This window comes from Drosophila simulans, chromosome X (genome assembly GCF_016746395.2).
Source record: "Drosophila simulans strain w501 chromosome X, Prin_Dsim_3.1, whole genome shotgun sequence".
Classification (NCBI taxonomy): Eukaryota; Metazoa; Arthropoda; class Insecta; order Diptera; family Drosophilidae; genus Drosophila; species Drosophila simulans.
This window is the reverse complement of record NC_052525.2, coordinates 20887655-20911577: the sequence shown is the minus strand read 5'-3', so window position 1 is coordinate 20911577 and position 23923 is coordinate 20887655. Positions and strand designations below refer to the sequence as shown.

General features: G+C 41.9%; 1 protein-coding gene across 7 annotated transcripts in view; it reads left to right on the top strand.

Moving 5' to 3' along the window:
• Positions 1 to 947: 947 nt before the first annotated feature.
• LOC6726609 (neurotrimin) overlaps positions 948 to 23923 on the top strand; it is a 36075-nt gene continuing 13099 nt past the window's right edge. The window contains exons 1-6 of one of the 7 annotated variants that reach the window (XM_039296632.2): positions 948 to 1233; positions 3697 to 3798; positions 15584 to 15887; positions 16525 to 16661; positions 20580 to 20642; positions 22611 to 22796. In XM_039296632.2, the coding sequence (XP_039152566.1) occupies positions 15641 to 15887; positions 16525 to 16661; positions 20580 to 20642; positions 22611 to 22796 (633 nt within the window). In that variant the 5' untranslated portion in view covers positions 948 to 1233; positions 3697 to 3798; positions 15584 to 15640. Of the gene's footprint in view, positions 1234 to 3696; positions 3799 to 15583; positions 15888 to 16524; positions 16695 to 20579; positions 20643 to 22610; positions 22797 to 23923 lie in introns of all 7 variants that reach the window. The other 6 variants (XM_016172275.3, XM_039296633.1, XM_016172276.3 and 3 more) reach the window with 6 other exon arrangements.

The following is a 23923-nucleotide window of genomic DNA, read 5'->3' as shown; positions in this document are numbered from 1 at the left end:
AAGGAAGTGTATAAACACTAGTGACTAGTGACGCCTTCACAGCACAAATTATCTTCAAACGTTATAGTTATAGTAGCAGTTAATGTCTAGCTAAAATTCTAACTTTCCTAACTTTCCAACACAAATATAAGTGTCAAAAACTGCTTAAATCGAACTATTGCAAACCTCTTAAAAGTTAAGGAAATGTCTTTTGAGAGTTCTGCACGCTTCCACGTTTTCATCTCCCTTGCACAGTCCTTAGGTGATTAATAGATATCTGATAGTCGCGACACTCGACCACAACGTTCTCTCTCATTCATTAAATTCGTTTTTGGACACTTAATCAAAATGTTTTAAAAAGTTAGCATGCAAAATAAAGATATATTTTCAAACGTTTGAATTATTTTCCATATGCTTTCGACTTTCTTTTACTTTTCCTAACTTAATATCCGCACAAGATAAAGTTAAAAATATCTTCAAAAGTCGGCTGATATAAATTCTATATGTATTTCAGAACAGCTAAAAATGTTATATCCCCTTAGAAAAATTATGAAAGCGAACAACCGAAAAATTATCTCTCATATCATACTTCTGCAATTGGTTTCTGTATAACCTTAACTCGTTTTTGTTTTCTTTTAGAATGATTTTCAGCCAATAATAATCAAATGGGCTAAACTAACTACTTATGCAGATCTCTGCGCTTCAAGGAAAGGCAATTGCTTTGGTAAATTTACCAGCTGCGAAATGTTGCTGGCAACATGTTGACAAAGGACAAGCGCTGACGCCTTCGTCCGCCACACGAGGGGTCCTTCGGAAGCACTTCCTCGCTTCGGCTGGCCTCGGGATGGCAGGCACGGGACACGGGACTCCACAGTGCCAGGACATCGGAAGTCGGGAAATTGGGAAATCGGGATGGCCGTGCTGCCGAAGGACGAGCACATTGCGCTAGGTCGGCCCAATGCGAAACGCGCTTGGCGCGACAGGTTCAGTGCTCGGGCAACTTCCTAGCGCGTCGGTTCAGTTCAGTCCAGTGGATTCGAGACACGAAAGGACTCAGTTTCAAACTAAAAATTCCAAAGTTTCGAAAAAGGGTTTCGAGTGGCGCGAAACAACAACGAGTGATACAATTACTCTAGCTGAAAGTCAAGAGAAGAGTTTTTGACAAGTGTTAGTTGATTATTTTCCAAGTTTTTTTTTTTAGTGTTGGCCAGTGCTTTGGACCAGTTTCGAAGCTTCGCTTGTTTTTCGAACAAGGTAATTCTAAAACCCAAAAATTCAAAAGTTTTTCGCGGAGCATCCGATGTGAGCTGTGACTGCGTATTCAGAAATTACTACACCAGTGAGGTGAAGTCAATCCCTCGTTCAGTCCTTTACTCCATTGCCCGTCGATCGCTGCCTAAATCATTTCACATACGCTTGTTCACTCAGTTGTCAATTGCATTATCGGTATGTTAGCATTCCCATTCTTTTCTCAGCCTTTCAACCAATTGTTACACCAATCAAGTTGTTTCCTTGCGAATTCCCTCGCCTGTTCATGAGTGAATACCTTTTCAGTTCATTGCATTTCTATGTCCTTTCCGTTTTCTTACATTAACGTTCTTTGTTTGGATTTGTGTGTGTCTTAAGTCACTCGTTGGAATCCTTTATCCTCGTTTCTTGTTTTCAGTAAATAAAACAGTTGATTTGCCAAGTTGCAAATTAACTTTTGCCAGTATTTTCCCAAGAACAACTATCTTTGTACTTTCGTGTATAATAAGGCATTCACCGTTTCTTACCAGTGTTGTGCAGGGAAAATGTAGTCACCTTTTATGGTCAGAATCGTATCGTACATTTTGGTGCAATGTAATGTCAAACTCCACTTAAAATGTAATTGCAGAGAAGAGCGACAAAAGACTTGTCGCATACTAACGATTTGATATATTGTTTAACATAATTATAAAACTATCTTCTTCTTCTTTTTGTTTTTAATTGTTTGTAATTGTTTATTTTGTATAATATGATAGCATATTGCACATTGCACATTGCAAAAATTAAGAAAGGTTTTCCATATCTTTTTTACTGGTTTGCAAAACTATCCGAGTTATATTTTATTTTAAATCTGGCATCCATGTATTGCTTTGAACCCGTTTTGTGTTTCGGATTTCCTTGAAGAACTTCCACCCACCTGAACTTTAAAACCCCATTCAATCTCTCGCTCATCCCTCGCCATCCGCCACCAGTTTGGCACATTCTTGAGGTACCTTTTCTGGAAGACTCCTCCGAAACTTTTTGCCATCGAACAAAAGGCGCCAAAATGAGACTGCAGCATCCAACTAGCAGGCCAAGTTTTTAGTTGGCAATGATTTATGTTTTATTAATATTAAAAGTGATTTATTAGCCATGAAATTTGTGAGCCAACTTGGTCGTTGGCCCTTATACGACCAGGTGAAGGGCGTGCTTGGCTGCATGCGCGATTGTTTAATTACAGATGGAGTGGGTCAGGGAGTCCTGTCCGGCTGCAGGCTCCATTATCCTTAAGCGTGGACCCGGCCGCTCATTATCCCGCCGTCCGAACTTAAGCTAAACTGCTGCACAGCGAGATTAAAATTGTAAATGACAGCCAGCGTGACAGGACAAGGAAGGAGCAGGCATCTGCTCGTCCTTTAATGTCCTGCGCCGCCCAGCCCCGCCACGCCCCTCCGCGCCACGCCCACCAGCCGTCGCATTTTGTCGTGTTTTTAATGAAAATTAATTAATTAAATAACGTTTTTACTCATTCGCATCGCCTTGCCCAGCAATTGTCTTCCCTTGTGCGCAGGTGTGCGTGTGAGGATGCATTTTATATTAAATAATGAAGTGTGTACAATGTATGCAGTGGCACACAAAAGGAGCAAAGAGGCAAATGAAAGGGCTTTATGCGGCAAATGTAAATTTGGACCTTTTTGGGGACAGGAAATCTCGAGCTCCGCAGTGCACAGAGAGAATTGTAAAATTTTGGGGAACTTTACTTGTAGCACGTAATTAATTTGATTATTGGTGTCAAATAATAAATATGTATGTGCCACATTTTGTCATTATATTTTGGAATCCAAATACCTAAGCAAAATACAACGAAAAAATGTTTATTGAACTCATGATTGTTGAGAAATTCCCCGAAGTTTCCCAAAGCCATTGCCAAATTTTGGCATCTTGGTCAAAACAAAGGTCATGCACTTCAATTAGCGTTAATTTGAAATTTGACTCAGACTCATCTTGATTCCATCTGGTTAACCGGAACCAAGGCAAGAAGCTTGGCAACTCCGGTCTCGCCTTCGGATCTCCGTGTCCGCCGTGTCTACTGGTTAATCAACTAATGTCCCATAATATCCGAATGGAATCCATTCGAATCCATAATAGAAAAGGGGTCTTTGGTTTTGTGCTGCGTCTGGGAGATTTTAAATATTTCTGGATCTTGCAAGACATTTTACCTTGGCGTCCATAACTCTAGAACCTGTCTGGTATTCAGGTTCACGCTTTAACATCTTGTTGAAGGTGGAGAGGAATATTTGATTATCACTATCCATCCACATGCCAAAAATTGTTTGCATCCATTCATTAAAATGTTACCAGCAAATAATGTAACCGCCACTGGCGGAGCTCCTAACCACATCCTCCATTTACCTAGCCCTTGGAGTTATAATTAAAAATGAGGTCTAATTAAAACTGTAGTTTACCCTCATAATTCGTTTATTTTTCAAGCTACTCTGTCTCAGACTCTGACGTAGCTTTCGAGACTTTGAAAGGATATTTAAATGTCGGCTTGTTGGGTCCAAGCGAAACAAGTTATGTACGTATGAATAGGTAAGTTTATGTAACCGAACAATCGAAGCACAGTAATAACAATAAATTCGAGCAAAAGCTGCACTCCAAGTCGGATGCACTCCGCATTGTGCCTGGAATTGCGAAGCTCCGATTTCCCTGTCGAATGGAGCAAACTGACGGGCTGCCTAGGGCATTTAATCGGCGCTATTTGGAAATAGGATATGTCCGAGCAATCCGAGTGCTGACTGATGATGTGGGCATCAAAGTGCAACGGAGGGAACATGAATTTTGGGAAAAGTGACTGGTCATGTTACCTGCAATTAGTTGGCAGTCGTTCGAATCAAATCTACATTAAATTATGGAATCATATTTCCCAAAATTTTGTTTTCTGAACCCCCTCTTTTCGATTCAAAATGAAACTTCGAACAATAATTATGGGGAAAATCGGCAACAAAAGACATTGCCGAACAAAGGACGACCACGGCCACCGCCCAGCGAAAATTAAACGAAATTTCGCAAGCATTATTTTTCGGTGCAGACCCGTTTCCGCCTCCCCATTCGCCCCGAATCCTGTTGTAAATAACCCCATTTGCTTGTTTAATTTTTTGTTCCGGCGAAGGCAAACGCAGCGGAGAATGGCTCCTGCATATAATGCAAAATGTCAGCGAATAAATCAGGCTGCGATACATATTTAACCCCAAGATTGATCGAGCCCCCAGTGAAGATATATGTATGTTTGGTGGAGTGAACGAAAAAGTTCTTAAAGCAGCATGATTTCCGTTTTTTGTGGGCTAATAAATGACGTGTCAAAGCGAAGCGGAAACAAACACAATTAAAAACGCATCAGTGGCGAATGGTTACACATGTGAGAGTTGGCGCTCGGGCAGCAAATGGTTAAGGACGGGGTTTGGATGGCCAACAAAGCAAACCACAAACAACCAGAACTTGCACATTAACAAAAGGCAAACAACGGCGGCAGCAGCAACACAATAAAAGAAATATTTTCCATACATTAAAAGAAAATTGCACAAACAATTGAGAGGAAATGCCGGAGCGCAACGGTTTCAGTTGCTTTAAGTGAAAAAAAAATAATGCCACTGCAACAAAACCGAGAAATGGCAATGGCAAAAGCTTTTCCCCAACAGACCACGCTGCGTATGCGTAATGTAGTTGAGCAGGGACAGAATGCATAGAAAAGCGAGGGCAATTTGACAACAGAAATTAGCCAGCGAGACAACAACAGGTAAATAGCGAAGGGAGGTGGTGGTGGAGAGGCCAAGAAGGGGGCAAATGCATCCTGGGAAATACAAAAAACCATAGCTGTTGCAGGAAAATTGAAAAGATCAACTGCGCACGTACAATAGATGAAAATAATGAGAAGTATATCTAGGCGGCTGCACGCGGAAAACAAAAATATTATTGAAATTTACAAAAGTAATTGGCCATTATAAAAGTAGAGATGAGCACTCGAGCAAATCGTTCATAGGCAAACTATAACTCTTTCGAAATGAATAGAAATTCTATCTTTAAATGCACTCTGCGGAATGCTCAATTGGCTTTTATAAACAATTATATACAAATAATACTACACCTGAATTAAAGATTACAGTACGGAACATGGTCTGAGAAAAGGTTTTCTAAAAATGAATATTTGTTTCGATTCATATTCGATAAATATTACTCTCAGTTGTGTAAAAACTATAAAATCAGCTTTTTTGATGCATTTAAGATATATTTTCTAACCGAATATTAAATTTTAGAACGGCAGAGCTCAATTGTTACTAAGGTTGCACTAAAATATAATAATAAGGGTTGAGTCCAAAATAGTGCATAAAGTACCATTCATATTCGATTTCCATGCTGTAGAAAAAAGAGAGAATGCTATAGTCGAGTTGGCCGACTATCAGATACCCGTTACTCCTCTACTGTGAAGAGCAAAGCGAATTTTCGTAATTTTTTCTTGGATTTCGATAGATATAGGGGAATAATATATGAGATAATTTAAAAATTATTCAAAAATGTGGGATTGGCAGTTTTGGGTGGTTTTAGGGCGTTAGAGTAGGCGCGGCAACTTGGGCAACAAACCTGCGCTGCGTCTTTATCTCTAGAATCTGAACCTTCTAGCTTTTATAGTTTCTGAGATCTCGGCGTTCATACGGACAGACGGACAGTCGAACACACGGACATGGCTAGATCGACTCGGCTATTGATCCTAATCAAGAATATATATATTTTATATAGTTGGAAACGTAACGGGTATAACTATTGCTTATGCACTCACGAATTGCCCCTTTTCATGCAAAGAGGGAAAACGTGAAATGGGTATTGCATAAACCCAAGATGTATCGAACTGTGGGCTCCTTCCTCCGCTTTCCACAATTTCAACACCCATTTAAGCTATTTTCGAAAGCCTTGCATGCCACCCTCCCTTTCCCCCTTTTGCATGTGTAGCTGCAATAAGCAAGTTGAGCAGATCATTTACACAATATTTGCATCGGGCCAAAATCAAATAGAACACGGAGTGCTGCGTGGGTGTATTTGGTGGTAGGCCACTTGAATTTTGATTAGACTCGCTCGCAAAAATGTCGACACAAATATTCAGTTGGATATCAACAATAAAGGCCGAAACAAGAAAGCGAACAACTTAATGCATGGCAGCAGTGGCATATTAAGTGTAATAAATACAGACGTGCGTGTGCGGGTATTAGCATACATACTAACATATGTGAGTATTTTTGGCCTGATTAAAGTACCTGCCTCAAGTATGGGCTTAGGCCGAATTTAGCTTGTGGCTTCCCAGTAAATTGAGTAAGTATGAGCCCTTTGGCAGTTATGGCTTGCCCAAGATATTTCACACTTGATGGCAAATATTTGCAGACATCGAGGCACAGCTTAGCTTGGCCATAATTAAAGCCGATTTAATCGAAATTAATATTGGAACTTAGGGGCTCTTTAAAAAGACAAAGGAAAGTATAATGTTGATTAACTGGGCGGCCATGAAAGGCATTTTCGCATTGATTGATTCGCACAGTCGGTGGGTATTTATTGCGAAATAAGGACTCAAATCAATTGGCCATTTCCATTTGCTTTCGGCAAACAACAAAGGGGGCCCAACAATTCTGCAGCGGTGTTTATAAATAATATGGAGTAAATTCTACAGGCAATTGCAAGTTCATTGCTTTTGTTGTAAATCTGCTGTTGTTGCCGCCTGGCATTGCCAACTGGCCACGAAATTTAATTAAAACGATTTTCCATTGGCAAACAAACTGCGGTGTGGTGCAAAAGCGAAATTCCTCCCCATATCCCAAACCATTTTTGTCTCGCGGTGCTCGTTTTGTCATTAATTTAAAAATTTGTCTGAACCCTTTTCAACTGACAAAATCGGGACATGCAGGAACACGCCCCCACAACGCCCACCTCGCCCAGGCCGCACCAAAGTCCACACTGAAAAAAAGAATATTCGAAAAAAGCACTTTGGTGCTGAGCGAAATTCCTTTCCCTGATGAACGCCCTCACATTGCTGAATATCGCCAACTTTAAAACACAAGAATTACATTTTGACATTACTTTTTATATCGCAATAGGCGTATCCTTTTGTGTTACTCACTGCTTCTATGGGCTGCATGATGCACCTACCTGGAAATTTTTCCCAGTGCAGGCACACACATATGCATATGGCAAGCCCTGCTTTCGTTTGCGGTTTCCATCCTCTCGCTCTGCCCGCTCTGTCGGTCTCTTTCTCCGACATGAAAAAGGATGTGTCCTTGCGACGTTGACTCATTGCATTGCACACACAATCGCACACACGCGCACCCAGCCAGCCGCACACAAGCACACCACACACACGCTTACACCCACACAGCTAGAGAAAGAGCAAGAGCAACAGCAACAAGTCAGCGAGTCATGTTTTGCTTGCCATTTGTAGAGTTGACCTCAGCCTTTCCTCTCTATTGAATGGGATTCAGCTATTTGTAGCATTTAATACACATCCGCATGCCCCAAGTGGTTACCCCAGTTGACCCCACACTGACCCCACACTGACGCATCCCTCCTGCTCCTGGTCCTGCTCCTGGCACTTGTCACTTGCTCCATGCTCGTCTATGGTGCTGCACCACCTCATTCGCTCTCTGCTGCTGGCATCTCCTGCTTGATGGACTTGGAGGCGACACACGAAATGTTAGCAAATTGTTGGGATTCACAGCCTGTCACCACGAGAATACAGTGCGCACTCGGTAAATGCCATTTGCTGCGGACCCGAGTTCCAGTATATGTTGGAATGTGTTTTGTTAATTAATGAACAGCGTGGAAATGTACACATACGAGCTGCTAAAATGTTTTAAATACAATTTTGATACTCGCAACTCGAAGGTTTTGCAAGTTCGCGTTAAGGCAGCTCATCGTCCTTTTCAAACATGAAGCATTTATTCGCAAACACTAACACTGGACGCACATTCAAATAATGTGTGACATATTCTGAACAGCCTTTCCAGCGACTATCAATCACGGATTACATTGTTTCGCCATTAAGTCAGTTCTGAGCAAGCAGGCAGTACTTTGTGACCTGATTATGCGCCCTCATAGATGGGCAACACCCAGCCCACATGTCCTGCCCTTTCCTTTGCCTGCCCCAAGAAGTAGGCAATATTTCGTTGGCAAACAAGGGACCAGGTAAACAGAGTCCAGAAATAACGAAATTCATTCGCCCCAGCAATCGGATTTCTGCATGTCAACGGGCGACAAAGAAACACAAACGGTCAGACAGACAGACAGACAGACGGACGGACAAACATCAACCGCAGAGTGACAGTCGCTTGAGTGCCGGTGTGCGGGACAGGTGGACAACAAGCGGCCAGTCAATGACCCACCCACTAGCCATCGCACTCCATTGGGTGTCCAGACGACAGTTAATTTCCTATTTGATATTTGCTGTTAATCTAATAAATTTGCACGTTGGCTAAATCGACAGGCGAGCGAATGAATTGAAAGCCAGCAGACAGGATAAGTGTGAAGGGGTGTTAGCACACACACACACACACACACACACTTGTCCAGGGAAAGGACATCCAGATCCAGATCCCTGCGGCGGCCATTGTTGTGTTCCTGCTTAATCTCGGAATTAATCTCATTTAACCTACAAACTGCACTGGCCACAGCCACGAAGCCACCTCCGCCAGAATCCTCCTTGTAATCCTTTTGTCACAGTTCATGACTTGCCAGCTTTTCGGCGCTCCTGCTCCCACTCCACCTCCAGATCCAGCTCCGTGTCCAACTCGATCTTCGCTTTCTCCATCTGCTCCACTTCCATGCACTCCGCTCCGCTTCGTCGGCAGCCGAAAATGGGCAAGAGTTGGGCGAAGTCTGCTGCTCATAAATTGCTTTTCCGGCAGGATAGGAATGGACCCAAGATTACCTCGAGCCGAAGTGTATCGAAGTTTAGCAATGAAAAATCAATTTTAAACAATATACATACACACGAGTATATAAAAAAAGGGAGTTGAATAAAAGGATTACATTTATAGATTTAAATATATGTTTATAGATAATGCATTTTCAACTGATTACCCTGCGCTTTCACCTAGAAAACTGTCTAGGTTTTATTTATGAAATATTATGTAATGAATGTTAATCTCCTCAGGCACATTGTACACATTGGAGAACCAACAGAACCCTTTTTCAATTGAGTTTTAGCTGAAGCCCCTTTCTATTGTTTATTTTACACCTTCATAGGAACTGAATCCACAACAAAGCTACCCCGGACTACCCCTCACTGCGTACCCACTCTCGTTTTCGCAGCTCTAATAACATTTTACATTTCCCATAGTTTTTCTTTTCGCCTTTTTGTTTTCCCCCATTTTTTTTTTTTTTTTTTTGGTTGTTTGGTCTTGCTCGAGTTGGGCAAGATTAAAACTGAAGCTGTGGCTCCGACCAGACATGGGGTGCCCCTCATCCCGGCTCATTCCCGACCCTTCACCCCGTCTGAGGAGATAGTCTGTCGGGGATCTGCGGGTCTCGGTTGCCATCTCTGTTACACGGCAATTACATGACAGGAGCGTGGAAAGCTGGGAAAAGCAGCTTCTCAGCTTTTTTGGGCGACGCGGGACAGGGGCAAAGTCGTTTGTTTGCATACCTGGCTAGCTGGTGATAACAATAATCCTTGACAAGCCATAAACATCTTAACGTCCTTGCACCCGTCGCCGCTTTTCCGCTTCCCATGTACCATTCCCCGTTCAGCATTCACCATTTACCATTTACCATTCGCCATTCGCCATTCGCCATTCGCCATTCGCCATTCACCATTCACGATTCACTATTTCCATCCAGCGCAGACAAATAGACTAGAGTTACAAGTGTCGCAGGAGTCACAGGACTCGCAGGAGTCCTGGGGTCGCGGGTTGCGGGGTCGCTCTTTGAAATTGTAAGCCCAACAAGCGCTCTCAGTCGCCAAGTCAATTTAAATGTTTGTCCGGGGGATTTGCCTTTTTGTGCGACCTTAGCACCCGCTTTTTTACCAAGAGCCCTCGGGTCATGGTCCTTGAATAAGCAGCTAATTCGTTTATTATTTTTATTGTTGCGTTGACATTATTTACGTAAGCTGCTTGTCAGCTTTTTACTTAGGGAAAAGTGGGCGGAAGAGCGATGGCGGAAGACTCCGCGTCGGAGACTTTGTTATATTCATTTCCATTTTATTTGCCCATTTACAAGTTTCCATCTTTATGCCTTAAGTTTCGGCCCGTTCGCCCCTCGTCGTCTCATCTTCGTGGCCATATCCTTTTGGGCAGGTCGGATGTCGTGTCCTGACTGCCGAGTTATGCCTTTATTTGGCACTTGACGGCAATTGCCTTCACTCAACTCAGCCAAACCGAATCCTGAACTCAGCTGAGCCGTTGCTCCTTGCTCGCTTATTGACTTGGCCGGCTATTGATAGAGCTTATTACGGATTACGGATTGGGGTTTGCGGATTGGGGATTGGAGAGTGGAGAATAGAGATTGAGGACTGAGGCCAACGGAGCGGATGGGTGATGGGTCATGGACTTGGGTGCCAAGTGACTCGGTATTTTCGCTTCATTGCCGTTGTCCAGGGAGACGTTCTGGCAGTTCATTTTCAATCGAAATCTCATAAATTCTAAAAGCTTCCGTCTTAAAAATTTCAAATCATAATACTCCATAACACGATTTCAAGACATACAGATTGTTTTATTGTCGGTCGTCTTAAATACTTAGTTATCAATAAAACTTTACGTTTTCATTCTGAACTTTCAAATAAAGAATAGAATACATTGTCGAACATTTGAAATAGACGTATTTGCAGCTATAAACAAATACATGTTTTCTTTCGAGCTTTCGAAATACAGCTTCTAAAATCTCTACGAGATTTAGAAATCTGAACTTACGTTCAATTAAAAATACCTCACAACCCAAGAGACTAAATTAAGGAGATTTGCGGCTAAGAAGTGGCCGCAAAACGGGAAAACAAATCCTCAGATCTGGGCTTTCGACTTCCTTCTCCATTCCCATCTCGGAGTAAGGCACTTTTCCACTTGAGCGCGGGCACACACAGCATAACTAAGGATAACTAAGGATCAGGCCAATACGACAATTGTCCAGCCATGGTCGTGGCATATCAACTGCCCCTTTCCGACCCGCTACTCCTCCTTTTAGCCGGCTCAATGGCCGCCAGGTCAGGTTGGTAGAGATGATATTGAAGTTAAAGCTAAAGCCAAAGCGAAAGCCAAAGCCAAAGCGGTCAATTAGACCACAAGGCGTGGTGGGCAATGGGCGGTGAGCAGTGGGCGGTGGGCGGTGGGCGGTGCACGGTGGGCGTGGGCAAGTAACAAACGACAGAGCCAAAGAGGTGGAAAGTTGGTGAAAAACTGGGAGTTGTGCCAGCAAATAAAAATATGACACGAACTGGCATTTTTCTCGTGCATGTGGACCAGTTGACACCCACGCATATTCAGGCATTTTCTCGCTCTGGCCAGCGGGGGTGTGACAGGGGCGTGTCATGGGGCTAGAGAGCCCCAGCCCCCGCCCCACCTACTGGGCGACAATTGCGCCGCTGGCCACACGAGGCGAGAATCTCTGGCCTGGACTGCTCATTTACACTTTGCCACATGTCCCAGTGTCTCGGAAATCTGTCGCATCAGCACTAAAGTCCCAGACTAACACGAGGTGCATGTGGGCCATTCCAAGGGCGGGGCATATGGGGGGTCTTTCAACAATGGTTGGGGCAAGTCAAACGGTTTGCTGCATTGTTGAGCGAGGTATCTGAGCAGCTGGAGCTCGAATCGCAGCTAATGAGCACATGGGCCTTGGCTTATGGTTTCTGGTTTTGGATTATGCATAACTTTGATAACCATAGTGCTATTTATCCGTTAAATTGAAAAATATTACCAAAAGATAACGATACTTTCCACATGGTGTGAGCACATGTCGCTTTGGGAAAACATAAACCCAGTCTAAAAACGTCTTAAGGGCTTTTAATGATATGTATATGCATATATTTTTGAAAACACTTGAATGAAATTGGCACAGAACATTTGGGTAAGGGGTACCAAATAGTTGGACCACTCAGCTCGATTGCTAGATATTTGGATTTCATACACACACAACTATGGCATGTGGAATTCTCGGTGTGTGTGCTTGTTAGATGTTAAGCAAATACAGTTATACCAGTTGTTCAGCGATGTCCAAGCCCATTCCAGCCCCCAGAAATCTCCGTCCCCATTTCCAAAAGCGCCGCGAGAAGTAAGTTTTGCTGACCATGACAACGACCACGTTGGGGGAAATTGGGTGGGAAAGTGGGAAAATGAGCACGTTCCATGGCCAGTCGATGGCCAGTAGTCATCTGGCCCTCATCCACCCACTATCCCCCGAAACTATCTGTTTAATTCTGTTTACTTTGAAGCAAAACTTGGCATTCCCAAGTGTGTAATTTAAAATGTCAGCAACAAAAGCACACAAGCTTACTTGGCCGCAAACACAAACTGATTTACTTAAAGTTTTCGGCAGGGAAGGCAGAGAGGAAAATATTTTGCTGCAGGAAAAATCACGGAAAGAACACGGGAGTAGATGCAAGGAGAATGCCACTTAGGCAACAAGCAAAACAATTAATAGCCAGCAATTTCCGTTCGCCTTCTGCACAAACAGAAATTATATTAGGCTTCCTGAGCCTGAGATCTCGGATCCCCTGTCCCTGTCCCTGTGCCTTCCCAAGGAATATTATTTCGAGGCACCGGCAATATTTACTCTAATATTGAGTTTCAGCCATGGCACTTTGTTTCAATTAAAAGCCTGAAATGCCTGTTGAGCTGGCAAAAGGGCTGGAATTCAGATTGGCCGGCTGTGGAGGCCACCTACCTGCTGCTACCTTTCGACCTGACCCTAATAAGAGTGCACCCGACAGAACCGTCCATTTGCCCTGTTACAAGGTAATTTTTAACCATATTGTTAACTCTCCCTGTGTGCAGCCCAAAATCAATATAGTATTATCCCCGGTAATTCAATTTGTTCTGTCGAAAGTGCAGCGTAAAGTAAATGCGCTCTCCACGCGGCACACGTACACATTTTTAAAGGACACCAGATTTATTTAAGCAATATTATTTACATTCTCCCACAGTTTTCATTTAACCAATTCTGCCCAAAAGCTCAAAAAATTTCAGCTCGAGCAGAGCAACAGTATCAAATAAATGTGCCTGAGTATTTTGGGTATTGGGCATGGGTATTGTGCACTTGCAGTGAATAAACTGAATTTTTTGTGAATTTCTTTACGTAACTATAATCAAGTTTTTAATAGAGCAAAGAGAATAAACTGAGAAGAAATGCATGAAAACTAAATAATGTCCTTTCAAATAGCATGAACAGGTTTTTTGTACCTACTCAATTTTAATCCAATTACTTACCAAAGCTAGAAATATGTAATAACTTTTCGCTTTTCAGCTAGGGTAAAACATAGTAATGGCATCCGTGTTTGGTTGAGTATTTGCTAATAATAAATTAATTCATGTAATTATTCAGCCAAGCACAATAGTGATTAATTGGTAAATACCCGAGAATCCAGTTGCGCAAACTGTGTCACTCATGGTGCAGTCAGACAATTATTTGTATGGAATTGGGGTGTCCTCTGGTATCGGGACTACACCCACCTATCATTTGGCGATCTCAACCGGCTGGGCCACCAAACTGGAACGGCAACTGGGACAAGTGTACACAGTGTGGAAAGTGTTTGAGTGACGAGTGCACAAAAGACGCCCGCATAGGCGGCATCAGAAGATTATTGTGGGGCGACAAGGACCGAGGACTAAGTGCTGAGGAGCTAGGATTGGACATGGGCGGCAGATAGGACACGTTTCCAATAAAACCCCTGGCACACGTCCCCCCACTAATGTGCTGGCTGCGATCCAGACATCGCAGCTCAAATATTTGGGACCAGCTTTTGTGAGCTCATTAAATTTCGTCAATGTAAATATGTGTGCCGCTGCAAAGGAGAATGCAACACGTTGGTCCGTGTCCGTGTCCGTGTCCGTGTCTGAGTCCGTGTTGGTGTCCTTCGAAAGACGAGAGAGGAGGAGGCTGAAGGACGGGGAAGCCAAACGACAGCCGGCATATGCACTTCCGGCACATATCCTGTTACGACTCCTAGTCCTCGTCCTTCGCTCTCTGAATTTATTACGTGCAAATGTAAATATCGGCACGTGCGGGCTCCGTACCCAGAGCGCTCCGCTGTCCTTCGGCTTTGTGAAAGGATCTAGTGCCATGCCAAGAAGAACCAGATACACGTTAGAAAACCATGCTAAATATTTTTCCAAAAGACTCAGCTATATCAATAACTTATTACATATTTAACATTTTGAATACACTGACTGACTACCTTGCTTGAGATATGAGATATGTATAAGGATAGCATTGCAGAGGGAGTTATAATACTGAAAAACTACTCAGGCACATCTTTCTATCCGTTACTGTGCCTTTCGAAGTTCATAAGGACGAACAGACAGACGACGGACACGGCTGCATTCACCGCCAAATGTTACTGACCTACAATATGTACACCTGATAATATGGGTTACGATTCATTCAGCTTGTTAAGAAGTTTTAAACGAAGCTGGTATAATAATTAACTCTTCGAGTGGAGGGTGTAAAACGCTTTACCCTATCCATATGAAAAGACGTTTTTCCTCTGTACTCAAAAGGTTGTCGCTCTTTGTTGCCTTTAAAATTCCTACCGCCGATCCTTCGTTGGCTCCTCCGCTCTGGCAATAAAAAAGTTGGCGTCGCCAAACAAAGGCGAGGCAGCTCGTCGTCTGAAGTCCCTGGAGTCGGGTCCGGAGTCCTTGTGCTCTGTCGACTAGTTGCCACACTGGGCATGCAACGCTCTGTCAATAGATAATGCAGCCACAAGACACAAGATACAATATACAAGCTACCAGAAACCAGATACCATGGCAAATAGTGCAATATGTACGTACGTATATTTAGATTCTTTATTTTGACAATTTGACAGTGCAGAAAATGTGAACGGAATTGGAGACAAACACAAGCATTAGAAAGGCAAAGAAAGGAGTGCTTAAAGTGGAAGACCTTTATTTAGCTAATTAGAGTTAATCGGTGGTCCTGTTGTGGATAACTGAGTGGCACTTTATTGCTTACTATTTGGATGGGGGAAAAAGGAAAATTAAAATGATCGGTGTATACTCATACCCATTGATTTTATTTAATTACAGGAATCAAACATATCGAATCCTACAAACATTCGATATAAGTATACTCGTACCTATAATTGTTAAAGCATTTGAGAAAATAAATTCCGAATTTATACTTATTTCAGCATCCCCATCAGAGTAAATACATGAAAAGTCATGCCAATGGAAGCTAGGACAGTATTATGATGAACTTGCTGGTGGTGAAGGAGAGCGGCGAGCGGATCGCCGACATCAGCTGTAGCCAGGAGCATACTACCCAATATTCACCAAAACTGTCCCAAGTAGCCAAACATCGCAAGCTGGCGCAGCTCGAGATTGCATCAGGATCGGGATTGTTGGGATCAGGAACGGGAACCGGAACCGGAAGTGGGTGCGGTCCAGCTATTCGGTGGCAGCTACTGCTACTGCTTCTGCTCTGTAACTGCATTGGTAAGTGATGACGGATCCTGAAATCAACGAGCTCTGGCGCTGGGCAAATGCCGATTAATGTTTTCGCTTTGCTTCCTTTATTACGATAATCCTGCACTATCGAATGGCTGGAATATGGGTAATCGAGCACTTTACTGTAATCGATTTACCTGTATTCCAGCTTTTACTACGTTATGCCTGCTTGATTTTCCCGTTTAGGTCGATGGCAGTTATCGACCTAATTGGTTTGTTCAGCTTAACCATATTGATTTGCCTACCGTTAAAAGGCCGCTCGCTACTGACACTAATCCACTTGTACAGAAGCATATGCACGGAGAAAAAATATACAACACCATATGAACATTCTAATAAATTACCCGAATAGCCGTAAAAAAAATTCTAAGGATTTCTTTATGATTCTATGGCATTAACATGGCGTTCAAAGCATTTTAAAATACATAAAGAAAGTTGGATTTCCATTTTGTGATGGTTGTTGATATGGACATACATTTTTCTTCTCTGTGCACTATCGCTCACACGCACACATAAACATCCACTTACACGCACACACAACACATAGCATATGTAAATTTGTTCGAAATTGTGTTAATTGTTCAATCAATGTCTTCTCTTCATGGAAATGTCAATTGAAATGAAGATCTTACCGTTTCGAACAAAATCTCCTCAGTGGGCGCCTTCGAGCCGGACTTTGTGATTCCGCTGGAGAACGTGACCATCGCCCAAGGTCGGGACGCGACCTTCACGTGCGTGGTGAACAATCTCGGGGGTCATCGGGTGAGTGGTGACGGTTCGTCAGCCCCAGCCAAGGTATGTATCGGTTTCAAGCGCAGCGTTGAATTCTCAACTTCCGTTCCGTTCCGTTTCGATTAGTTTCCGGTTCGTTTCGTTTCGACTTCTTTCGTTTTGTTTCCGATCTCTTCCGTTCCGTTTCATTTGTCATTTCAAGTGCACAATATGCATATAACTTAATACCGTTTTAACGATTTTCCAATCTAAAAGGCACCAATAACAATAACGAGTTCCCAACTGCACCACAATTATCGCAATTATGTAACCGTTAAGCGCACCTATTCCTATTATACGCATATCTATAGTTAACTACCAGTATAACAATCATAGCACCATACAATATTTACGATATATATAGTACCCACAAAAAATATGTATATAGAGCACTCTGCATATTAAACGCCCCGATGCACAGCAAAAGCAACAGCAACGACTGAGGCAAAAGGACCAAACAATAACAGTAGCGAAAATATCAACAATCGCATTGAATCGATTCGAATCGATTTGAATCGCATCGACGAATCGAACAGCGGCATCAAAATAAATTTAAATAAACATGACACAATTTGTGCGATGCGAAACCGAAACCGAAAAATGCATAGCTTATTGTTTTTATCATCGTATTATATTATTATTAGCACTCACATTTAATTTATAACACTCACAAAGCGGCGAGTCCGGGGACCCGGGGATCCGGGGATCCGGGTTCCCGACTCCGGCATTGTGCCAAAGAATTTAAGCGATAAAAGAGCAGCGCACAAAAACCACCAGCTGAAAGCGATTGTTGTTAACAACAATAAACAATCGTGAATCGTTAAAACACAAAAAATTAATATTACAATAATAAATGCGAAATAGCTTTTATTCAGCGCATCCCAGGGGGCTGTACTTACATATATGAGGTCGCATCGCACTGCGTAAACAGTGAAAACAAATTAAGTCGTTGTATCAGCGAGGATTTAATCTCTTTAAAGCCTGGTTATCCCTTAATCGCGAAAGTCATTCGTTCTAAGCGAACAACATGGGATTTTATGCGATTGTTGAATTCCATGAAGCACGATGGGTTAATTGATAATTTTTTCTTTTAAATCCCTGTAAAAACATGAAATGCATACAAAAATTAAAAGGAGTTTTAAATTATCTAAGCATTACATGTCCATTTTCTAAGACAAAATCCATGAATTCCTTTGTAATATCCTCTAAATATCTATTACCTAGAGCAATCGTATCGAAATTATTGAAGGGAAAATATTCCCGTGAAACTAAACAACAACTTTAAATGTGACCCTGTCGGTCAACTTCTTTAAATTTTCTTCTGCTTCAATTTTCGATGTATTCGAGTTAAGTGCGTTTTTGAGTGTACAATGTCCACACTTTTTCGAATACCCATTAAATAAAATTCAAATGAGTTTCTGAATTAATAATAAAAGGTTTAGTTTCAGATTATCCAAATTTAGTCACATAGTCTAGCCATTGAATCCCCTTAATATCGACTAATATCTTACCGAAATGCATGACTTCACATATATTCTTGGGTTCCACAGTTTTTGTAACCCCATCAAAAAGGGTATCTGGTAGTCTTTGCTACCACTCTTTCTTTCGTCCGACTATCCGACTTTGTCTCTGTCCCTGTCGTTTGCGTCGCGCATCAAAGAGTGTTAATCAACGAAATGGCATCATAAATAAAAACGCCATTTCATATAAATCCTTCGATGTTTCAATCAAACAAAGAGAACAAAGCCAAACTGCAATGAAATGGCTGAATCGGACAGAAAAAGGAAAGTAGTAATGCCCCATGTCATTTCATTTAAAGTACGAATATATTCCAACAAATAAGTTGTTTTCAACGTAATAAAACAAATGGCAAGGCGATGAATAACAGCTAACATTGAAGAATATTGGATGCCCCAAAGCTTAACTACAATTAATTTTGTTGGTGATAAAATAAAATAAGCTTACTAACGTAATATTCCATATTCTGATCATTCGTTTTCTAGTTATATATAAGCTAGCATTAAATCAGACTTGATCAAATGGTCAGGTCGATAACATCGTCCGGTTTTGTATTCATGGGGCTGCTCTGCATAACATTCCCCTAACATAGAATGTCAAGTGTGACCAGGATTCAATCTGAAGCAGTCGCTTGCCATACACTCAATTCCTAGTCGGCTTTGCATAATTAAAGATTTCTTTCACAGAAAACTTTGGATGAATTTGCGAAACGCGACTTCTGCTGCTCATCCATCATCTGCGAACAATGCGATGGCATTGGCATTGTTTCATTTGTATGTTACCCTCTCGGTCGCACTCGCACTCCGGGTCTATCTCTATCTCTGTCCCTCTGTTTGTACTTTCCTTTCCGCTTTTCGGTTCGTTTTTAGCCCAAATTCTCGGGCATCTTTTACTGTTTTTATTTTTGGTTAGTAAAATACAAAAAATAATAATAAAAATAAATTCAAGCGCACCGAGTTCAAACCGAAACAAACTTTGCACCATTTTTGTATATGTATATAACATACGTATGTATAATCCATGAGAGTGCTGGTGTGTGAGTGTGTGCGAATGTGTTTGTGTGTGCGTGAGAGTTGTACTTTATGTAGTAGTGTGTTGTCCATGTAGTAACTGTAGATTTACTTTATGACATTTGCTCGCTTTATTTGCATTTACATTTGAAAATTTTTTGCAATCCGTTTTACATATCCACTTCCCCGCTCAGATTTTTTGTTGGCCCACTCTTTGTTTGCCTGATTTTCGTCACAATCCGTTTGAGCCTTTGTTTGAAGTCCCCGACCCTCCAAAAAGCCCCCGGTCTTCCCATCCCAACCATGCATTACTCAATAAATTTGCTTTATTGAGTAAATAAATAAAACGCCAGTGCCGCCGTCGCGCTGCAACATCAAACGTTCGTCCTGGCTGCCGTCCATGGGTATTTATTTTCCAAGAGGGCTCATAACCCATCACCCGTACCCCGCACCATCCGCTCCACATTTCCGAGCAGCCACCTTGCAACACCAACCCCACACCCACCGAACGTCCCGCTATTGACACACTCAATAAAAAACGAGGGAAAAAACGAAATGCGAAGTATGGGTCTCAGCTGTATTGGCATTCCTGCTTATTGGATTGCCGGACCCGCTACAATGTAAACGTGCAAAACGGCTGCCTGGTTGGTGGATCACAAAGGACTAATGGCAAATATTTTATCACTTTTTAGTCAAAAGTTGTATCAATCAGCAGCGATTAAAAAAAGAACCAGGGCCATGGGGATTTCAGTTTCTAGCTTTTAGAGATTCAACACAGTGCAAGGTTTTGCATCTGCACTTTGTGCTTTGGAGCTTACAGAGAATTGCGTTACTTAAAAGAGGCCAGAGGCATTCATTAAATACACCAAAAGATATATTAACGCAGTATTCTAGAACAAAAGTTTGACAAAGTCGTAAATAAAGGAAAAAATTGAAATATTTAACAGAAGCACGAGAATTTGTTAAAGTTTTAATTATTATACTTTTTAGTCTTAACATAGAGAATGACAAAGAGTAGGCTATATTGCAATAGCAATAGTTTTCCATGTTAAATTCATCGTAAAATACATATTTCCATTAAATTGTCTTCTTAATGCTTGGGCGATCTAATATTCGCTTTTAAATTAATACTCTCTAAAAACAAGTCCAGCTCATTTCAATCACCTTTTCATCAAATAAATAAATGTGCTATCATCAACTAAATAAATGTGATATTTGAAATTGTAAGCCAAGGGCTCTAATTGTTTGGTGACCTTCAAAATACTTAAAAACAAAATTTCAAATCAAAATCGCCATGAGTTACCAAATAAATAGGCTTAAAAATTAAACTGTTAATTGAAAACTTTTTTCTTAAAGCCATATATATACGCTACTTCCTCAGAATAATGACTTGGGAATTCTAAGCCGCGAAGACACCATTCGGAAATGGAAAAAATTCGTACAGGTTAGAAGATTTTTCGTAATACTCGTACAAAGCCTATATGTCCAGTTTTCTCCTGAGTGTACCGATCCGACTTTATCGTTCGTTAGTTCCTTTTTCCTTTCTCCGTCCCCGTTCCCTTTCCCCGTTCCACTTTCCGGATTTGCGAAACCCGTTTCGTTTCGTCCGCACAAAGCCGCTTAAGCCTATTAGCTAAAACCCCTAGACTGCTCTCAGTCGGGACATCATAATGTTAATTAAAACTAGGCGGAGTAGAGGAGCTGGGAGGGAACGGGGCGGGGCTGGGATTAGTGGAATGGGGGAGCATTGCGAGTGTTGCAACGTTTGCCTGCCTGCACCATACATGTACTCATATTTATCCTTTTAGTCGTTTTCCCTGTACCCATCCTCTTCCCGTGACGTTCATCCACTCTTTTTTCTAATTGTGCATGCGATGTTAATGCCAACTGATTAGCCGCTTTACAACGCACCGCCAACTGCACCCATAATTCATGACTCTTGTGTTTCCTTTCCCTTCGTTTCTGTCTGTCAGACTATCTCTTTTTCTCTCACACTGTCTCTGTGTGTGTGTCATGCACATGTGAGCGTTACTTCCTGTTGTATGTACGTTTGTTTTATCATTGCTCTTTGGTTACGAACAAAAGGAAAAGAACATGTATAGAAACGCATAAGAAATAAGAAGCGATTGCATAAGCGCAAAATGTTAACTAATTGTTGAATGTTCTTCTCTCCACACACACACACACGCACACAAACTGAAACCCATATCAACAAAAAATACACTAAAATCCATTCGCCAAATGGCCAACGATGGACGCTGAAAACCGAAACCCGAAAACCACAAACCCAATTCCACTAATTGCACTTGAAATATCCCTTTTCATATCCACCGACCATAACAACACCACCAACAATGACTCTAACAATCTGCTCTCGATGCCAAAACCACCGAAAAAAAACAAAACCCTCCAACCCAAACCAACCCATTCCACCCCAAAACCAAAAACTTGCAAAAACTTCTCCACTGCTCCTGTGCGAAATGGAAATGGCGTCAAATTGCGCTGACATCTGACGATGACAACAACAAAAATACCAATAACAATGCTACTCCAACACAATACAACAACGACCTCAAATCTGAAACCAAACTGACTATCAACACTATCGCCGGCTCCTTTGAATCCATTGCAACGGCACTGGCGCAAATGGCCAACCTTGGGAATTCCGTCACACAATGGAAACCCCACCCCTGCCCAACCCTCCAACGGACATAAAATTAACATGGTCAAACCAATAAACCGTGTACCCCAAACATTTAATAATATTTCAAAATCAACAATGCTAATATTACACAATATTCAACAACTCATTTGGTGTTTCTTCAACAACCGTACTTAACCATACGAATGTTCGATATCCAACTTAACCTGGTGTTAATTCAACAACCATATGATCCCGTGAACCTGCGTTCGTTGAAATCGACACCAACATTGGACCATCTTAACGCTCGGGTAACCAAACAACAACACAACAACGCGACAACGCGCGAATGTTGCCCACAATGGCATTAACTAAATATAATGACCCCGAAACTTTTCCTGTGGGTGGATATCAAACTGCAATTTCCGAACATCTGGCGTCCGCTCACATCCTCACGTTCACATATATCCTGAAACACAAACACAAACAACACTTTGACATGCAACAACGGCCAACCGCTGTCTTCATCAACGCACTCGGACACACACACACGCATGGACATCCAAACCGGCGCTGTCATCAACTCAACAACAACAATGGTCATCCCTTTATCCCCACCACCATTTCCCCGATTTCCCCGTTTTCCCACGACTTACCCCGACTTACCCCGATTTTCCTCGATTTCCCTTGATTTCCCTGGCTTTCCCCCCCTATTGTGCCCATTGTGCCCGACGTCACCCCCGTTTCCATTTGGCAAACTGGCACCATCAGGTCGCCTGGATTAAGGCCGATGCCAAGGCAATTCTGGCCATTCACGAGCACGTGATAACCAACAATGATCGATTATCGGTGCAGCACAACGACTACAACACATGGACGCTCAACATACGCGGCGTCAAAATGGAGGACGCCGGCAAATACATGTGTCAGGTCAACACGGATCCCATGAAGATGCAGGTGAGTGCGGCGAATGCACAGCGGGCTCCGACTCTCCAACTGTCTTGCCCGGAAAAACGAATCATTTGTTTTCTGTCCAGATTATAATAAATGTCACTGCCACCGGTTACTCTGCCAAGTTGAAAAGGCCATAAGGGCTTGCCACAAGCCCTCCTTGACTTGATACAAAGTAGAACTGTTGGCCAACTCGCTACCCACAATATTTGCTATTTGTTGCATTTTTAATATTTTTCGTAAGCAAGATGGTCGAGATGGTAGCAATTTTTTGAGAGCTCAAGGGTCTGCTAGCTGTAATAAGTTATGCTGATTAAAAAGGAACAAGAATATAAACTGCTTGTCTTAGGTTAGACGCATTTATTTTATGAATGACGATAGAAAATAAGTTGATGTGCAAAAACGTTTCATATTTAATTATACTTCAAATATAATATTCCTTCGTATTCCTTTCGTGTTAGCCACCCCCAAACATTTTCAGTTATGTTAAGATCTGGAGAATTATGAATATGAATTGTCATGTTTAAAAATCCAAGGAATTGGTCCAAAGAAATCTTTTAATTTTGGAAATACGGACACAACAATGTTTTGAAGCGATCGCCATTCATCTTTCGATCGATAAGAATCAAGACAATTGTTCGATAGAATGTGATAGCACCCCACACCATTATTCCCCCTTCTCGACTTAAATATAGCTCATCTTTCCGCCAATCGTCATCAGGGCCATCTAAATTAAAACGTTTTTCATTAGTAAAGACAACTTAAAGCTTCATGTATTCTTATATTTATATATGCGAATAGAAGCCACTTTTCCATGCGTATTGCATTCAAAGGGGCCTTTTTTCTGATTTTAAGACGCTTCAGATGTTCTGCATTTCTGATCGTACGCTGAATACTGGAAAGATTTGCTTTTACTCCGGCCAATTCCTTGATCTTAGCAGCAGTTAGTCGAATTCCAAGCAATTCTAACACTGATTATTTTGATAGTCCCTTATTTTTAGCCCTTACTTGTTTGACAATGTTCCAATTGGAAAGTCCTTGCGAGTTAAGAAAGTACTTTTTCACGTTCCAATAAGCTCATAGGCATTTCTCATTTTGTATTATACCCGTTACTCGTAGAAAAATTTGTTGGA